At 37.3% G+C, this 18982-nt stretch overlaps 1 protein-coding gene and 1 long non-coding RNA gene across 8 annotated transcripts in view; one reads left to right on the forward strand and one right to left on the reverse strand.

The window, feature by feature from the left end:
• The first annotated feature begins 292 nt into the window (after positions 1-292).
• On the forward strand, positions 293-2286 carry LOC105330620 (uncharacterized). The gene is made up of 3 exons (XR_010711102.1): positions 293-478; positions 655-1044; positions 2047-2286. It is a non-coding gene; the product is annotated as an uncharacterized lncRNA (long non-coding RNA).
• Positions 2287-4626: 2340 nt separating this feature from the next.
• LOC105330618 (uncharacterized) overlaps positions 4627-18982 on the reverse strand; it is a 39441-nt gene continuing 25085 nt past the window's right edge. For 3 of the 7 annotated variants that reach the window (XM_066076449.1, XM_066076446.1, XM_066076442.1), the window contains 24 exons: positions 18729-18911; positions 18301-18521; positions 17727-17744; positions 17139-17247; positions 16193-16984; positions 15858-16040; positions 15511-15731; positions 15344-15361; positions 14687-14795; positions 13720-14481; positions 13451-13567; positions 13016-13200; positions 12673-12841; positions 12448-12549; positions 12210-12330; positions 12009-12115; positions 11657-11836; positions 11081-11530; positions 10029-10360; positions 9530-9559; positions 7612-7806; positions 7096-7251; positions 6307-6930; positions 4627-5508 (listed from right to left, as the gene is read on the reverse strand). In XM_066076449.1, the coding sequence (XP_065932521.1) occupies positions 5260-5508; positions 6307-6930; positions 7096-7251; positions 7612-7806; positions 9530-9559; positions 10029-10360; positions 11081-11530; positions 11657-11836; positions 12009-12115; positions 12210-12330; positions 12448-12549; positions 12673-12841; positions 13016-13200; positions 13451-13567; positions 13720-14481; positions 14687-14795; positions 15344-15361; positions 15511-15731; positions 15858-16040; positions 16193-16984; positions 17139-17247; positions 17727-17744; positions 18301-18521; positions 18729-18911 (5633 nt within the window). In that variant the 3' untranslated portion in view covers positions 4627-5259. The remainder of the gene's footprint in view (positions 5509-6306; positions 6931-7095; positions 7252-7611; positions 7807-9529; positions 9560-10028; positions 10361-11080; positions 11531-11656; positions 11837-12008; positions 12116-12209; positions 12331-12447; positions 12550-12672; positions 12842-13015; positions 13201-13450; positions 13568-13719; positions 14482-14686; positions 14796-15343; positions 15362-15510; positions 15732-15857; positions 16041-16192; positions 16985-17138; positions 17248-17726; positions 17745-18300; positions 18522-18728; positions 18912-18982) is intronic. The other 4 variants (XM_066076448.1, XM_066076445.1, XM_066076444.1 and 1 more) reach the window with 4 other exon arrangements.

Genomic DNA, 18982 nt, shown 5'->3' on the forward strand with positions numbered 1-18982 from the left:
AAAGTCTTCAGAGAAACTATATTACGTTCTGCAGGATAAGAACTTCTGAAATTGTCATAGAAAAGGATTAAATTAAAGGGTTTTAACATATCTCCTTATTTACATGCATAAATCTTTTTAACAATTTATACTTTCCGTTTTGTAAACCTACATTGTATCTTATCAACTGAGGAATGTCCGACTATGGACGGATAAGTTGGGAGGTTTTTAAATGTGCACGTGACAACGATTGACCAATAAATGAGTTAGGAGATTTTTTTATCTATTCGAACATATATTTTTTTTACAATAAGAAAAAAGCTGGCACGAGGAAGTATATAGAGCTACGAGCTTACCCAAACCTATAAGAGGTGAAGGAGCAGACGACAACTGGACAGTGACGCGCAGCATGACGGGAAAATGAAACGCTCACATTTTGTTCTCTTTTGTGTATGGATGACCTTATTAGGCGTTGCACATGCAGAACGCGAACGTGAAGGTTTGTTATTGAATAGATATGTATTTTGGTAGTTACTGCTACATCTATTAAATGTAGACACATTTTCAATTTATTGACATATTTATGTAAAATATAATAAGTAAACAAGAGACAATTATTAGTTTTATTTAGTCATATGGACATTTTCATTTTATAGCTTTGTTTTTGCTTTGAAGAAACGGTTCCAAACAAACAGAATCGATCTCAGATGACATTTAGAGAATGTCTTGAAAAATGTGTGGCCAAAAATTACCACGGAACCATTCCGAGCCCTGTCTGCTCCCTTCGCCGCGAGGCGACATTTGAACAGACTAGGGACGGGGCCCCTGTGAAAGTAAACCCTACGTCCGCTGTGCCGATTTACGGTCAGATGGCGAGTTATGACGAAAGATTTCCCGCTGATGACGTCAGAAGAACGTCAAGGACTTTATCGCGAGTGATTCGCAGGATTAAACGAGAGAGAATGAAAGACTCAAGTTCTGAAACCACCAGTCATGAGGATTACACAATCATTTGTCGCACATGTATCGCCGTTACTTGCTTTCCATTCATTCTTCATGGTACATGTAAGTAATCGATAATCGATAATCGATATCGCAAGGGCATATTTCAGGAGGCTGGATAATGAATGAATTAACCTTAATGAATTTTATGCATGATTTCTTTAGCCATAAACTTTTATGTAGTGAAGGAAAAATTCAGATACTATAGTTTTTTCTTTTATAGTTTATAAAGAATTCTTCACAGAGAGATTGATAGTCTAAGATTGTCAAGGCCATCCAGCTCTTAGAAATTTCAAATTTTTGTATTCATGCAGAATCTCTGAAATTAATTTAAATTGACGTTAGCTTGTTTTATCAATTTATTTCAATTAATTCTTTTCGAAATTTTAATATTTGAAAAACATTGGACTAAACCAGCGTTATTTTGATTCAAATCGTTGTTTTTTTTTTCTCCAATTTTTTATCATACCAGCTTTAGGTGATAGTTTTTGTACAGTGAAAATAAAGTTATCATGCATAAACTTTCGACCCGCTGACCATATCATGTATCAATTCCAAGTTTCCAGAACATTTTGCCTAATTTTGTAAATTTAATTCAATAACATCTTAATATTCAATCTTCACGCATTCACTAGAATGAAAACGAAGTATTTTTTTTTAAAATACTCCATAGAAATTTTTAAAATCTAGCCGACAGGCTTTGCAAACGACACCATAGTACTTGGAATATATAATGTTGGAAAATTTGTGAAAGTTTTTCGGAGAAACTCGATCACAATAGACAAACGATGTCAATTTCTCGGAGTGGCGTGATCAATAAGAAATTGTGCACTTTACCCCTAATATATCGATTTCAGCTATTCTTTACTGATAGGGACATGTATGTATATCTATTATGGAATTTGAAAAAAAAGTGACGAAAACAAAAAGTTATCACATACTTTTAAAGTATGCTTGAATTCGATAACATCAAAAGAAAAATAACTAAACTATGACGCAATTCTTCCTATTGTCTGTACAGTATGTGTATGCTACTTTTTATTGAATTTGATTTCTCTTGTTTAGTTGTAGGTTAAAACGTCTATGTACTTCATCATCTAGAAACCACTCATTGATGCATCCAACCAAAGACCAATAATTTCACCCAATCGCAGACCAGTATTACGTTGTTGTGTATCTAATCGAATACACCCGCGCCTTTCCCATTTGTTTTGTTATTTGCCAATATATAAAGTTTGTGTTTTTGAAATGTAAATTATTTAAAAAGTGTAATTAGCATAAAATATTATAAACAATAATTATAGTGTGAAGTTTGTTTTCTAAATGTTTTAACTCATTCGAAATTGGAGTACATTTCTGATACCAACAAGACGATAGGATATACACAAAAATATATCCTAAATAGAAAAAACTTTAACAATAAGTGTATATATGCCTTTGCCTGATTCCAACGATACATAAATATTTTTATATTAAACTCAGAGCCTCAAGCATTTATTTCTAAGTTTATGCATGAAATCCACTTCTTAAACAAGAATACTTTTCGAAGCCTTGAATTGATAATACATGTATGTATTTACAATGTTATGATCATAAATAGTAAGGTTTTATACTGATTAAATATGACCAATTCCGTTTCCATACAATACACAAGAGTGGCTTCGACTAAAAAAATACTTGCGTAATTGCAAATCTCTCTCTCTCTCTCTCTCTCTCTCTCTCTCTCTCTCTCTCTCTCTCTCTCTCTCTCTCTCTCTCTCTCTCTCTCTTCACCAAATTAGCTAATAAACATGACCGTACTGGTAATACCAAATACCGTAATCTGTCTAAACGGTTCACACGTATCTTAACTTTGATGATGATAACATTCATATCATATCCTATTTTTAAAAAAATTAATTAATATAACACCGCCCTTTTCATTCTGGGGTGATATAAGTGACATCGACTCTACCAGGTGCCGGCTGGTATTTGTTATCTGGGGTCAAATCAAATCTGATCTACGTACACATGCTCTTATATATGTCAGTCACTGGTTTAAAAGTAAATTATCGGACAGAACATACGACAGAGTATATACGGCCAATTATACTAATTCTGATGGGTCATACGATTTTCCCTACTTGAACAAAAGTCAACTACATATCGACATCGACATATAAAAAAAGCATGTATGTTTGAATTATTAATGAAAACTAAAACTGTTAAAATTGTTAAAGTTGTATCAGTGATTAACTTGCTTTAAACAATAAAGACATCCCGAGATATGTGCAACATACGCTCTCATATTTCATTCGGGAGGCTGTGTGGTCAACAAATTATCCATCAGATCAGCATCAAAGTTTTAGATATGATTTGTAAGCTATCAAAAAATTACTTCTTTCTCAGTATTTAGTAAAGAAAAATTCACAAATTTTAGCTTTTATTTTTGAGTATTTTCCAATATCTTCATACAGAACTCTTTTTCTAAAGGAGACCAAAACAGCCCCCCAAAAAGCCACGACTATCCATCCCTCTTAATTAACATATCATCTGAATTATCACCGGTGAGAAAATTGTTTAATTATGTTCACAGTCATTTTTGACCTTGACCTATTGCATGTAACCTTAAAGAGAGGTCATGAAAGGGTGATAACCCTGATCACATGTCAGCGGCTTCTTTGTATGTACAATGTATACCTTGAACTCTAGAAAAATCTACCGTGAATTTGTTGTTTTTTAAACGAAAGTGAAAAAAGTGATATTAATAATTATCTTGATTAGTGTGAATACATAGATTTGATCGTTTGAAAGTTTTAAAAGTTACCTCCATATGATTTTCGCTATATCGCTGATTTTGTGGGCAATTTCGTTCTGATTTGTGAAAATAAAAGGATTAAAATTTGGGGCAGAGCTAAAACTCTACGAGGATTGAATGTACAAAGAGTGTACCCCTACCATAAATAATGATACGTATTTGTTTCATTTTGGATTAAAAAGGGATTACATTGTACTTGAAGGTTCAAATATAAAAGATTCAGTCCATACAAAATGAAACGAAAAATATTACGTAATAGTTTTTGTTTTTTGGTCAATTTACTAGAGCTTATTTGACATCATCCTATCATAAATTTTCCTTTTCAATTGAATCTTGTGAAGTATGAAACTTATATTTTAATGCCAAGCACAATCACAGTATACATGGGTTCTCCTGTCGGGATCAGAACACACTAACGCTATATAATATAAAAATTTTGCTTATACATTTAGATATCGGTTATCTCTTAAAAACTTTTAAAACTCTCCAAAAACCCAAGAAAAGTGTCGTCTTGAAAAAAAAATTACATCTGGAGTTGAATATTTGGAGCGATGTTAGAATTTAGTTTTCAATTTGTCAAAGATACTGAGTAGACTGTATTGACATCATGGCTTTACATGTAGAAAATGTTGATAACGGGATATCTATGTAGGACAGTGTTTAATGAAAGGAGTCAATGTTTGTAAATATTTCACCAGATTTCCATTAAAACTTGACCCATTGCTCCCGAATAGCTTCGTTTCCAAAACAAATATACATGTACAGTAAATGTTGACTCTCTCTTCGACTATCGAATTCATTGATAGAATAAATCTATTAAGAAAGGAAATAATAAAAATTCACAGAAATTCATATCATAAACTTTTATTTTATTATATCATATATTAAAGCACGTAATAAATAAAGCATTGTATGTATATATAAACGACATTCAATAAAAAAAAAAACCTTCATAAGATTGAATCTTAATGTGAGTATTCTTGCCCAGGGTCTGTGTTTTCCACGTACTTTCGGCGCGTGGAAGGGGTCATGGCTAACTCATTAATCGCTAACAGTCTAAACAACACGTCAATGGATTTCGTAGCATTTCCTCATTCGGAAAATTCCCCCCAAAACAAATGTTACAATTCAGATAACAATTCAAACCGTAAAAATTTAGCTCGACATTTTAGAAATGTTCTAGAAAGTTCGACAGCTTTTTTTTTGGCAATAAAGGGTGGCAGATTATCGGTAAGCAGTGAAGATTTCAAAGATGGAAATATTATTCTGCATTGTAGAAAATATATGTAGCTGGCACTGGCAAGAAAATTCTGGCAAAAAGCATCCGATATATAAAAAAATTAAAAAAATCGTAATCTAATTCATCCTTAAAATGAGAATATTTCAAACAAAAAATATCATGTATATACTTAAAAGGGCCCACCAGTCTGCTTCGAATCGTAATTTTTCATTCATTCTTTTTTTTTTTTTAATTTGAAGTTCTATGACGTGACAGTTCGGCGAATTTTAGTGCGTACGACTTGCAACATAATCAACTTTCGGGCACCAAATTTGTCTCCAAGGGCAACGATGGTTCCTTTGTCATGGCTCATCGTGACGTAGAAGACGTCCACAGCGGTGGAGAATGCGCAGATCTCACTTCCGTTCTTCATTCTCCACAGGCGGATGGAAGCGTCCTTACCACCGGATACGACGATTTCGTTGTCAGGGGAAATGGCAACGCACCAAACCTGAAAGAAGAAAGAAGGAATCACTATAACTTTACCACAAAGTTTCTCCGTTTTTCATCATTCAATGGTTATTGACTTTTCTAGAAGGTTTGGCTGGAACTGATAAGGCAAATGTTTTATGTTTTTATTAACAACTTGAAATTAAAAAAAATTGACACAAGTTTATAATATAGCATTGAATGACTTATTTTTGACGTCGTCGTGTCAATAACTGCCGTCAGGTGAGCAGACAAATTGAATAACGCGCGTTAGCGCGTTATGATAATTTGTCTGCTCACCTGACGGCAGTTATTGACACGACGACGTCAAAAATAAATCATTTAATGCTTATATTTACATTCCCTTACTGAGGAAATCAATTGTTTACTTAAATAAATCGATATAAAGTGCAGATCACGGAGGGAGTGAATAAGTAACAGCAAGAACAGCTGTTTTGTAAAACCGGTTTAAACTGATTTTCACATAGCCTGTTGAGATAAGATCGACGAGCATGAAAATATAATCCATGATAAATAACTCTTGAAATGTTGCTTTTAACAATAAAGTCAACTTATTTGTTGAATAATTATAAAACATGGTGTTTTGACAACATTCATGAAATACATTTTTAACTGATAGCATAGAAATCACTGTTTGAGAACTACTTATGTAAATTACTCGTAAATTCATACGCAGTGAATAGGTGTTGCATTTAGAGGCATTTAAACATCACTGAATTTTTATGGAAAAACACAGTAGAATGTAAATATAACTGTTTAAATGTTGATTGCAACTAATGTTAACAGTATGATATCCCACCTCGTCTTTGTGACCCCTCAGCGTGCTCATCTGTCTCTCCGTCTGCATGTCCCACACCTTCAGCGTGCCGTCTGCTGAGGCAGACACTAAGTATCTGTTATCCTCTGACAGAACGACCGCCTTCACCTCCTTGTTATGCGCATGTACACCGGAACCGGAAAGCAGCTGTCGGCTGGGCTGACCAGTGCGCAGACTCCAGACCACAAGGTCTCCATTGCGTAGTCCCGTTACGGCCTCGTCTCGAGGCAGGATCACGGTGCAGTCCGTGTTGGCATCCAACCTCAATAAACATGGGTCCGTGACTTCGTGGTGGGTCTGATTCATGTCAAATACCACGAACTCGGCGTGATTGTCAAATGAATTATTAAATCCTAATACACAGTATCGGTCATTGTGGGAAAGTTTTAAGAAGTTCACATAGTCATTGTTTCCTACGGGTGCGTCATATTTCACTTCTTTTAGTGCCTGGTTTCCTAATAAGTCCCACACTATCACATGTGTGGCATTGCCGAACTTTTCTGAGCGAGCAAACACTACTTTATCCGGGTCGGACATTACGCACAGAGCAGAACAGGTTTCCTCTGTTCCCATCTCTAAAGGTTTTCCTGTTGTGTAATCCCAAATCTGAAAAGAACCGAAATTTATTGATCCTTTATAGAAAATACAAATAAAGAAGTACATGATATTATGATGTCAAAGTACATGATATTATGATGTCAAAAACAACAATTCGTAATTCCAATTATAGAAATAATTAATATAGGCAAAATTGAAGGAAAAATTTTTTACCTGTAATTTTTTATTGGTAACACCTTTCCTAGTTGAGTATTCGTTGACTTCAAGATCTGCGTGCACTGCTCCGACCAGCAGACGATCATTGCAGGCAAGATGGAGGTTTGTGGATCCCACAGTATCTCCCTTCATAATGCGTAACAACTCGCCATTCTAAATTTGGAACAAAAAACATAATCTAGTATATCAAACCACTCTAAACATTCTTCTTAAAATCGGTCATTGCAAAATTTGTCCTCTCTGACCATTCTTTTACGAACCATTAACGATACTTATTATTTTTTTAAAGTTCTAAGCAACATTTGTCTTGTTGTCAAACTTTATAATATTCTTTCTTATTCTATAACCTAGAAATACGACGAGGGGAAAGAAATTGAAAAGACTTAAGCCAGTAAAAAAATATATACTCCTTTCAAACTCTACAGAAAATACATTTATAAGCATCCCTAAAATAAAACTCGGGTAATAATTTTAAACTCTGCAGATGACGCTTGCATTGTTTTGCTGAATTACCTGCATGTCCCAGACTTGGGGTGGTCCCAGGCTTGATCCGGTCACTACGCTTCGTCCGTCCGTCGCCATCAGACAACAGTCCACGCGCACTTCATCTCCGGCAGCCCCCGGCGTCACCGCGCCGCTAGAGGTCGCACTGTACTGTACCATCTGATTTCCGGCCTGGTTCGCCATCATTGTACGGACATTCTGGACCTGTGAAAAATCAATATTTTTGGAACTCAAATTCTGTTTTCATTTATTTAAAAGTTATGATAAAAGTAAAAGCGGAGGTATATATCATGGAATAAAAAGCATGACTGATATAACAAACAGAGACATATAGAAAATACTGATAATCATTTGAAGATCTGAATACTAATATTTTTAAAAGCACATGTTGAGAGCAAAATATTGAGTTTAAAAACGAAGAACATTGAAACTTTTAAAATTCTGATTTCTACTTAACTGTTAGTAAAATCTACGAAAATTGCTACTTCTATTTAGACTTCTTTTGCTTATTGAACTATAATGAAAGTTCATAGACACCAATAAAAAGTTTTTTTAAATGACACATTCTACGTAATTTTAAAATCATTCCATCTCTATACCTAGAAGAAAGGGAAAGAAGACAAATTAGCTCAACATCCAAAGACACATTCCATCTACATGCTAAAGGTTCACAATCAAGGAGAGGTCAATCAAAGAAAAAAAAGATAGCAAAAACACGGAATTAATGCTAAAGAAGTGGGCGGTATATTAAAATGTCAATTATAGGAATGTATTTCATTTGTTCACAACGGCCACTGAATGCAATAATGCAACAGTGAATGCTCTTGAAAACACCAAAAAAAAAAACACCTCATTATATATATTACTTTTTAATCAACGCCTTCAAAAAAGATTAATTCCGTGTTTGTCTATATATTGGCTTCAACAACAATAGGGATGCAAACTCAAACATTCTGAACATTGCATGACAACACTAATGCAAAACAGAATTCGCAAAGGTGTAACCTTACGCCAAGTTTTCTTTCAAGCATCTTTTCTTGTTACGTGCAGTATACCATGTCATGTTAAGCGATTCATTTACATGTAAATTAAGTTTTACATATTGAATTCTTATTAGACAATTATTATTTTCAATACTCCGCTTATAAAAAGTTTAAAAAAAAATTGAGAGGAATTTTTATTCTCATTCTCGGATTATAATAAGTTATATATATTTTCTGAAAGAGAATTTATCATTTCTAGTATCTGATTATATTTATAAAGAATGCTGACAAAAAAATTACAATTATATCAAATGGCGAAATCGCGTATTAAATATAAGTAAATAAAACAGAAAGTAAATAAAATGAATTTCACATAACCCTAAGCACGTTTCCTGTTTAAAAAATTAAAATTGCGCTCTCCATATTATGATCCAACCATCTCCAATGCGAGGAGAAATGATCGAGTCATAACAATGACTCATGATTCCAATAACACAATCCGGCAAAACCAATCGATAAATTTTCAAAATATCCACAATTTGGCTACTAAATTAAGAGAACTGTATGGTCGACTCGTGTTAACTTTTAAAATATATTTACTTCCTTGAGAATGAGATCTATAGTGCTTTATAATGATAAAGGAAAAAATGAAATTTTAAATATAAAAAGATTTGGAGTTTTTCTTTACCAAATCTCGGTTTATGGATAAATATATCATATCCAAAATTCTAAGATAAATCTGATGGGTAATTTGTTGACCAACCAGCAGTCTCCTTAATTAGAAGCCGATATTGTGCTCTTGGAATCAGAATCCGTTTCTAGACAACAAAGACAGAGAGATAAAGGATAGAAAGAAAGATTCTTTTTTTTCTGTGTGGAGGGATTAGAGAGAGAGAGAGTCTGGATACAGACAGCATGCACTGGGAATGAGTATGATGACTTACAAGGAACCGTTTCTGATGAAGTGAGGATGTCTGTTAAAACAAGTTGTTCTGGTCGTTAAATTCATGAACTATTTTAACCATATTCAGGACTATTATCAATGGATTTAAAGCATAAATAAACTCAACTTTACCTTAAAATAAATTCAACTACATGTGCTTCAATGCACGCTTGATCAATTAAAATCAAGATGTTGAATTGAATTCTGGATAAACTTTGAATTTATGAATCAAATTCTAAATTTCTTGAAAACTATCTACGAAAATACTACGATACACTGAAAATGAAAACAATTAAAATTTCAAAAAGATTTCATCTACAACTGAAGACGAACAAATGAATGATTTTGATGAAAAACAAACACAATTCAACGATAGAAAAATCACAAAATTAACCATGCTTTGATATCAACAAATGGATGACAAACATAAAGAAAACACCGCAATAACAAAAACAAACAAACCATGATATCACAGAGAATAACGGGCACCTGCTCCTTACCTGATAGCTGTAGGAAGACATGGTATTGTATCCACTCTTGGACATGGTATTGGACATGGTATTGCTACCACCCAGCGTACCACTGCCACCACCCAAACCACTTCCCATGGAGGAGGAGAGCGTGTTACTGGTATAGTTAGCGGGCGTCGCCATATCGTAATCCGCTGTGGTAGACTCGCCGTACGCCATGTTGTAACTGCTGCCGCCGCCGGCACCACCACCGCTAACGCCACCACTGCCGCCGCCGCCAGACTTGTAGGTTGTGGTTTCCTTCTGGTATAGGTAAGATGAGGTACCGCCGCCACCGCCAACGCCAACGCCACCTCCGCTGCCTAAAGATAGATAACTCAACAATTAATCATTGTTTCCCGTTTCTGATCCTGTGTTTTGTAATTCGATGGGTTGATAAAAAAAATTATGATATATTTGGAATTACGACATCTACTACAAATACACTTCATATAAAAAGTATATACAAGGTGGTATACATATATAAATATTGTAGTACATGTATGTTACATATACATATGTTTGTACTGGCACACTAGTAAGTAGTGATAGTACAATGTTACGGTATATACTTGTGCTAGGCTACACTGAGTACATCAAAAACCCTCGGCAGAATACCCATACACGGTAAGCATTACAGTCCATTTTGTCTTTTTTTCAGAGCTATGTTGAAGTCTTAGGAGAGAAAATTAATACTTAAATTCAGAAGAAATTATAATTCTTATCATATTGATTATATATATAATATTTCTCATGAAAATATCCAAAAGATGGAGATCATTGCATTTGTTGAAAGTTCAGACAAAATGGCCGTACTATGGATTACACAACGGAGATTAAACTTACTACCTGGACATAGGCGGATGTCGTAAAAATGTAAAAACACGCGTCGCGTTCGTTGTAAAAGTTGAATACACAGAGCTCGAGTGATTATATAGCATCATAGCAACGCACTCCACACCAGTTCCTGGATCCGCCTATGCTACAGACTACGCTATAATCGTCACTACGAGCTAGCTACACATGCTAACAACAACGCTAACCTGCCGACGACGCGGATCCTAAGTACGCTCGTGTAGCCTTGGGGGTACCAATAATGGTTCCTTTGTTCGAGAACGTACCCGTAGCTCTGAGAGTGGCAGAATCAAATACATCCCCGCCTACACCGCCGCCGCCACCACCACCACCGGCCGCTGTTGTTGTCGAGGATGTGTAGTAGGAAGAGTATCCGCCAGCACCACCACCACTGCCGCCGCCACCGGCTCCTGCAGAACCATTGACCACTGTGATCTTGGTGCCACCGCCAGATCCGCCACCACCTCCTTCGCCACCGCCGCCGCCGCCCATTGCCTTCAACACTGGTAGGTTGGTCGCCGTTGGGGGTGAGATGGTTGCCGGTGGGGGTCCACCGCCGCCACCACCTGGGAATGTGACTATACCCGGCTTCATTCTCCAGAAGGCCCACATTAAGCTAGCCAAAAACGCCATGGTACCTAGTAAAATATTTATCATATTGATATGTTTCCTTTTATATTGAAAAATAAACCTTTTCATTTTAACTACGACCTCTAATAATCGAGGCCCTTAAAACGTTTCGATAAATTACTAGTATTACTTACCGAGAAGTGTTCCCATGGCAGCACCTGCCCGCGTACCACCAGCTGCTGGGGGTGGAACCACAGCGGGACCACCACCAGCGGTTTGTGGCAGCGTGTTCAGTCCACCAGTCAAACCAGGATTTGTTCCGAAGCCACCCGAAATTCCACCGATCTTTTCATAGTGGATCACATCAACACCTCCTGTAAAAACAAAGGATGTTCATCAGGAAAAAAATACTCAGTCTAAGAAAAGACCATCGTAGATCAAGCAGAAACTTCCTTAAAACTAGGCTGAAATTAAGACAACTTGATTTTCCGTTGTATACATGTACTTCAATTTTGATAACTACATTAACTATAAGATAACACTAACCTCCAATACCCGAGGCACCAGGTCCGAGGGACCCACCACCTCCGATGTGATCGGGAACTATGTGGGGTCCGGGGCCAAGATCAGGGACCGGGGGTCGTGTGGGTATTCTGAAAAACGAACAACAACTTGTACACATCTCTACTCGTAAATAAATCAATTATCTTAAACAAGATGTACGAATCTGTACTAAAAATGTCTTACATGGGTGGCCGTAGATTGTAGCCGTGCTTGTCGATAAGAGTGGCGTAGTTTCCGACAATGTTGATCCTGCTGTCTCCGTGGTGGGCCAAGTCAATAAAGCGGTACTTATTCCAGTAGGCGCCTGTGCAAAAAAAATAAGCAAAAACATTTATTACAAAATACAAATACGGAAAGATTCTTCACGTAGTTGATTTCATGAGAATAACGGAGAAAGTCGTCACTTCGTTCCTAGTCTTACCTCCAATGATTCCATTGAAGCCATCCAAAATGGTAGAATGGGCGGAATCTGTGTATCCACCAATAAATACCTTGTGCATTTCGTCGAAATTAGAATGGGTAGCTGTGTAAAAAAATATTGTTTATATTGTCTGATATATAATAGGCCGAGAAGACCAAAAGAAACAATTACATTGAATATTGAATTGACAAACAACTACACAAAATAGTCACACTCTCTGCTTACATTGGTGCATATTAAAGGCGCTTAGACTGTCTACTATCAGGTCCGCGCGCTCGCCGGTACGCAGGAACTTTACAACATGGTATTTCCCGTCATTGTACGTCTTTGAGTCTATTCTCAGAGTTTGTTTTCCGCTACCAGTGTCATATTCAGCAACAATGAAACCATTTTCCTGAAAATGATTAAAAAAATGACTGTTTGATAAAAAAAAAATAATATCTAAAATTCCAATTTTAAAATTCTTTAGCGGTATATATTACTTTAAGAGAAATACACGATTCTTCCTTTAAATTCAAATCGTATGGGGTCTAGGGGGTGGGGTTGGGGTTTTGGGTTGGTATCTTACCAGTTTGATAGCAATGTATTCATTTCCTAGCCGGCTCTCTGCTCTGTACAATAATCCGTCCTCATAGAAGGTCATGAACCCAAACACGATTTCATCAGTGCTTGACACCTGGAGATCGTCGAACGTGTACAGAATCAGGCCGCCCTGCTGGTTGTCAGGGGATCCAAAAATGGTGCCATTGGGATCTAAATTAAGAAATGGAAATTTGTAATTTTATTTAGTTTATCAAACATCAGGTGCAAAAAATAATAACGAAATGTAAAAATATAGCACAATAAATGCAAAGTTGCAACTTCCTCTGTACCTTAATATACATTCTTTACTACTGTGAAAGAAATGTAAAAACACTTTGACACTTTTCATTTTAGAGTTATTTCTCATGTTTCTCTTATTTTCAGACGAAAGCTGCTTATCAACAAATTTTGGTTGACTTACACTCGCCACAGTTTCGTCCCCAGTGAGCGGTTGTCTGACAGTTACACGTGAAATCTGTGATTCCGGGAATACATATACCCCCGTGTAAACAGGCGTCCAAGGGGCATGGTCTAATCGCTGAAAACAGTAATCAAATATACAATATTAACACGTATTTGTAATGTCATAATTAGAAACATTCTTTGGAGAGAGAGAGAGAAAGAAAGAGAGAGAGAGAGAGAGAGAGAGAGAGAGAGAGAGAGAGAGAGAGAGAGAGAGAGAGAACGCACCACGACATCCAGTCATTATGTGGTCCAGGTTACTGGCGTACTTCAGCAGTTCCGGTGTGTGTCCATTAAGCTCCACGGAAGACATACATCCGATGAAGCCCTCGTTGGACTGCAGAACCTCCCGGACAAACGTGTCCAGGTACTCACTGGCGGATACGCCGCCGATGTACAGCCTGCCCGTCAGCACCAGGGGGTTCGTTCCCAGGTTGATGACAATGGGCGCCAACTTGTCAATGGATACCTCAAACTGACGTTGCTCGCCTCGCGTGCGCTCCCTCAGAACAAAGGTGTGCCATTGGTTGTCGTTCAGTTTCGGGGTCGGAACAAGATGTGGAGAACTCTGACGTACACCGTTGTGGAATTTGACGTATAACTGTCCACCGATCAACTGTACAACTATGAACTGTTTTCCACCTCCGCGTGTAAACAGCAGAATTCCGTTTTCCTCACCAGTTTTGAAGTTGAAGGTCAGATGCATCCTCTGGGAGGCGTGGAGAGGGGCAAGGTCGGCGTACACGTCCCTGGTGACGAAGGTCACGGGCCGGAAGTGGTAATTGTCGTACTCGGTCTTGGTGTGAATGAATATCGGCCAGTGTCCCCCCGAGTGCTGCTTCAGTTCGTCAAAGATGTCGGTATGGTCGATGTACACATTATGCATGGAGCCAGAGAATGACGGGATGTTTAGACCAGGGTACAGATTGGCCAGGGAACCGTAGTACACGTTGTCGTAGTGGATGAAAAAGTCCTCTCCCTTCAATGTTTCTGTTCAAAACCAAAAGGCAGTGGTCAATGATACCGGAATATTGAAATAAACGTTTAAATATCTTTTTCAATGACAAATTTATCTTATTCCGGTTTTAGCAATAATAAATATAACGGATAAATTTGGTATCGAAAAAATAATACATTTAATCCAAGAATATGTTTGTACTTGAGAGAGCCTATGCACAAGTACTAGCAAAAGTACCTTCTTTAGCGGCGAGGTCATCAACCCACATCTTGACCAGGTTGCCATGACGTCGGAGATTGAAGGTATGCCAATGGTTGTCGTTCAAGTTCTCTCCCACGTAGTACTCCTAAAGTAAAAAGTATCGGAAATGTTTTAATGTAGATCAACTAGTCTTAATTATAATTCAATTAAAATATTTGTAGTAAAAATGAAAGATAAAATAAAAAATATCAAAAATCAGTTGAAAAAGAACAAAAACAAAATGGGGAAAATGAACTTGGAAGAATTTATTTGAGGAGGAGAAGAGAACAAAACCAAACTCAAAAGATGTTTGTGTGGATGTTTTTGTAAACGTAAGCATGGAAAAGTTGAAAACTGAACAGATAGAATAAAACATTCGATGCAAAACCTTTACCAGAGAAAAAGAAAATGAAAATTTCATAAAAACCGTTGATTATAAAATGAATTGACTTAATCGTAATTTTGTATGCTATGCGCTGGTTCCGTTCATTTCGCGCTTTGATGACTTATTTTTCCGCAACAAGATGTGAATATCTTTGATATGTCTGTTATCATGCACGATCGAGTAGACTCCTCACAGCGGGATACTGTCGTACAAATTCTGAATCATGCTTTCCATTGATATCAAATTCCATACCACCCAAATCTACTTACAAATGGAAGCAAAATTGGCTGCAAGTGCAATGTTTCCGATAAAATTTTCAAATTAACTGTTCAAGACTTGCACACTAATAATTTCTGAAACGATCTTGTAATCACTTGACACAAATTCACGTATTTTAAAAAAAAAGTATTTTTAGTAACTTGAATTAAGCACAAACCTGGTCAACTCCGTTGATTCTGAAGGTGACCTTAACGCGGCCGTTTTCCAGAACTGCCCGGATGTACTCGTCAAGGCCGCGGGTAGAGTAAGTTTGGAACAGAACGGCGTTATCCTGGGCGGTCCGGAAGCGGACGGAGAAATCGTTGTTGTGGGTCTTCTGTTGCAGTAGGTAATTATATAAGATATAGTGCCCATCCTCAAAGATGCTAGTTATCGGCCCTGCAAAATAAAAGTAAGAAACAAATGGTAAGTTTGCGATGAATAAATAAAAAAAATGACGCACATTGTACATGTATTATCACGATGTCTTAAATTGATCCGGAAACATTGCTGATAGAAGCTTACATCTGTCGCAACGGTCTCCACCGAATCCGGTCCCCTCACAGTGGCAAATGTAATTGGACTGGTCGGAGTACGCGCAGGTTCCGGTACCGCAGATGTTGGCATTGTCACAATGGCGGGTGAGCGCTGAGCACTGGTTGGAAATATCAGATCCCGAGATGAAAGACTCGAGTCGCATGTTGGAATCTGTACGGAAATGAAAATAATGATAAAAACAACCTTGAAAATAGTCATAACTGAAAATATATATAAGAAAGTTAGAGGGAATATTGTATGCAAAATATAACCCAAAAATAATTGAAAGAAAGTTTAGAGGAGACAAATGAACATTCACTCACCAAGTTTGTGAAGCGTGAGGTCTCCTATACAACCCACATACCCGTCTCTGGCAAACGTATACCACGACAGATTCTCTGCTGGTAGTGCTCCAATCCAAATTCCACCGGCAAAATACAAAGAATTGGTCTCAAATGAAGACAGTTCAATACGAGTGGGTTTGTTGTTCAGGTAGACCAGGATGTAGCTGTCGGCCATTGATAACTTCACGCTCTGCCACTGTCCAGTGCTGACGAAATCGTTAGACACCAGGACGCGTCGCGTTAACGCTCCAAAGTCATAAACAAAATACAATTTTCCATCGAAGACTTCAAAGCTCATGAAGTGAGACAGAGAGGTGGTCCTTGGTATGGTCAGTAGAAGACCGGTAGGAAGCAAAGTCCGGAAGCGGAAACTGATCTCGCCTCCTCTCTGCCGGAAGTCGACGTAGCCGGGAAGGTGGTAGTGCTTGCCGTGAACTAGGAGCGATATGGTGCTGATGAGCTTGACTCTGGTTGGCTGGGGTGCGGGTGTGGTGGGACGCGGGGTGACCGGTCTCTGGGTAGTGGGTCTGGGAGTATGTAGGTCAGCGTGACCCCTATAGTGATTCTCCCACTCGCCGCGCGTGAAGATCAGAATGGGCCAATGGCCGCCGCTGTGCTGCTTCAGTTTTTCAAAGATGTCCACTCGGTCAACGTAGACATTGTGCATGTACCCGTGGAAGGCGGGGATTCGCAGGTTAGGGTATATCTCATAGAGGGATCCGTAGTAAATCTTGTCGTAATGGATGAAGAAATCCTGGCCGGATATTTTCTCTGTTGAAATGACAGATAAATATTGACATAATTAAAGGAAAAGAAGAAACGTTTCGTAAAATTAAATATAATTCTTCAGAAAGTACCACAAGATTATGTACACAGGTTAGACAGTAGCATGTAGATGATGATAATCTATTTTCGCGAATTTTACCTGTTTGGTGTTGCTGGGAGTCTACCCACAATTCCAAGTGGTCCGCGCGCCGGCGGAGGTTAAAAGTGTGCCAGGCATCGTCATTGAGATAGATCCCGGTGTAGAACACCTAATGATCAGTCAATGGATGAAACAATTGAAATCACATGGAAACAGCTGTATTTCAAAAGCATTATTAATTGATATTATTGAATTAATAAATGTTATTATATTCACATGATTCAGAGATGAAAACATTCTTAATAGAGTATACTGTAAATAAAATTCAATAACTTATCAATCAATTATTTCATTTATATTGAATAATTGACATAATCTAATGTGATAAAGATATCTAAACTTACTACTGTAATACAATAAAGAGAACTAAAATTTAATAAATATAATCTGAAATGAAATTAAATTATACAATATTCAGGTTTTAAAAATTATAAATTTACTGAAATATTTTTTGTACATAAATTAAAACTTTAAAAAAAAAATCTGACTATAGCATTCATCCAAAATCCCCATTCTCTTTTCTCATGCAGAATTTAAAATTTCACTTTTTCTAATTTTTACGTTTAAAATTGACATCTAGCTACTCACTGGGTTATGATCGAAAATCTGAAAATAACATAGCAACCACGAGGCTAATGAAAAATGTCAAAGCACACACGCTAAAGTTGCAATGAGTACAGTGAATGAACACGCTGAAAGTTGTTATAATAGGCGGATGGAAAAGGATATCTCAAGGAGAAAACAACAGGCTTCAACACTGTTATGTGTGTGCTTATTATTTGACCAAATAATGTAGGGACAAACACACGGCAAACTGTTAATATATTGTGCAAGAACATGATATGCATTGGTTATAAGAAGGACTTTCCCTCCAAAGGATAATGTAGCTTGTAATTAATATATTTTTTTAATAACGTTAAGATGAAAAAAAGGATCTCAAGGAAGAAAAACAACAGAACTGTACATTTACGTTTAGAACTCGTCATAAATATGTAATGGTACACACACACACGGCAAACCGTTGATAAAGTACTAGTGTTTATATAATGCAGAACAGGTGAAATGCAAGGGCTATGAAAACTTCCATCCTGAAAGCTAAAGCACGCAGAGTTAATGCACGTTCATTTTTTTTGAAATATATAAATATCCTTGAACTCTTTACCTGGTCTCTGCCGTTGACCCTGACCGTGACCTTGATTCGCCCGTTCTCGAGCTCCGCACGGATGAAGTCGTTGTGCCCCTGGGTGGAGTAGGTCTGGAACAATATGGCGTTACTCTGCTTGGTCCTGAATCTGACCGAGAAGTCGTTCATGTGAGTCTCCAGATACCTGCTGTAGTGGTAGATCACGTATTCCCTCCCCTCAAATGCGGCAGTCACGGGCCCTAAACGAAAAATTGATCATTGAAAAAAATTCTTCATTTTAATTTCAAATTTTAAAATGATTTTCAAAGTGTACTGATTTTGAAAGAAAAAAGAATGAATGATTAAAAAAATAAAATTCTTTATTCTAAAATTTAAAAAGTTTTTTCTTTGATTTCTAAAAATTTCAGAGAACTTTTAAAAGTTTATGAAAAAAGGTTTTAACTTACATATATTACAGTTGTCGCCGGCCATCCCTGTCCCTGCGCAGTAGCAGTGGTATGACAGGGCGTCGTGGTATGTACACTCCCCCCGCCCGCAGATTGAGGGCACCGCGCACTCGTTTGCCCCCACTACACAGGACTGGGAGAGTTCCGGTACATTCTGGATAATCATGGACCCAAAATCCGTGCCTACAAATAAAACCAATTCAAACAATTACAAGAAGGCCTCTCTATCATATTGCAGTACGAACAACGGCTAA

This window comes from Magallana gigas, chromosome 2, assembly GCF_963853765.1.
Source record: "Magallana gigas chromosome 2, xbMagGiga1.1, whole genome shotgun sequence".
NCBI lineage: Eukaryota > Metazoa > Mollusca > Bivalvia > Ostreida > Ostreidae > Magallana > Magallana gigas.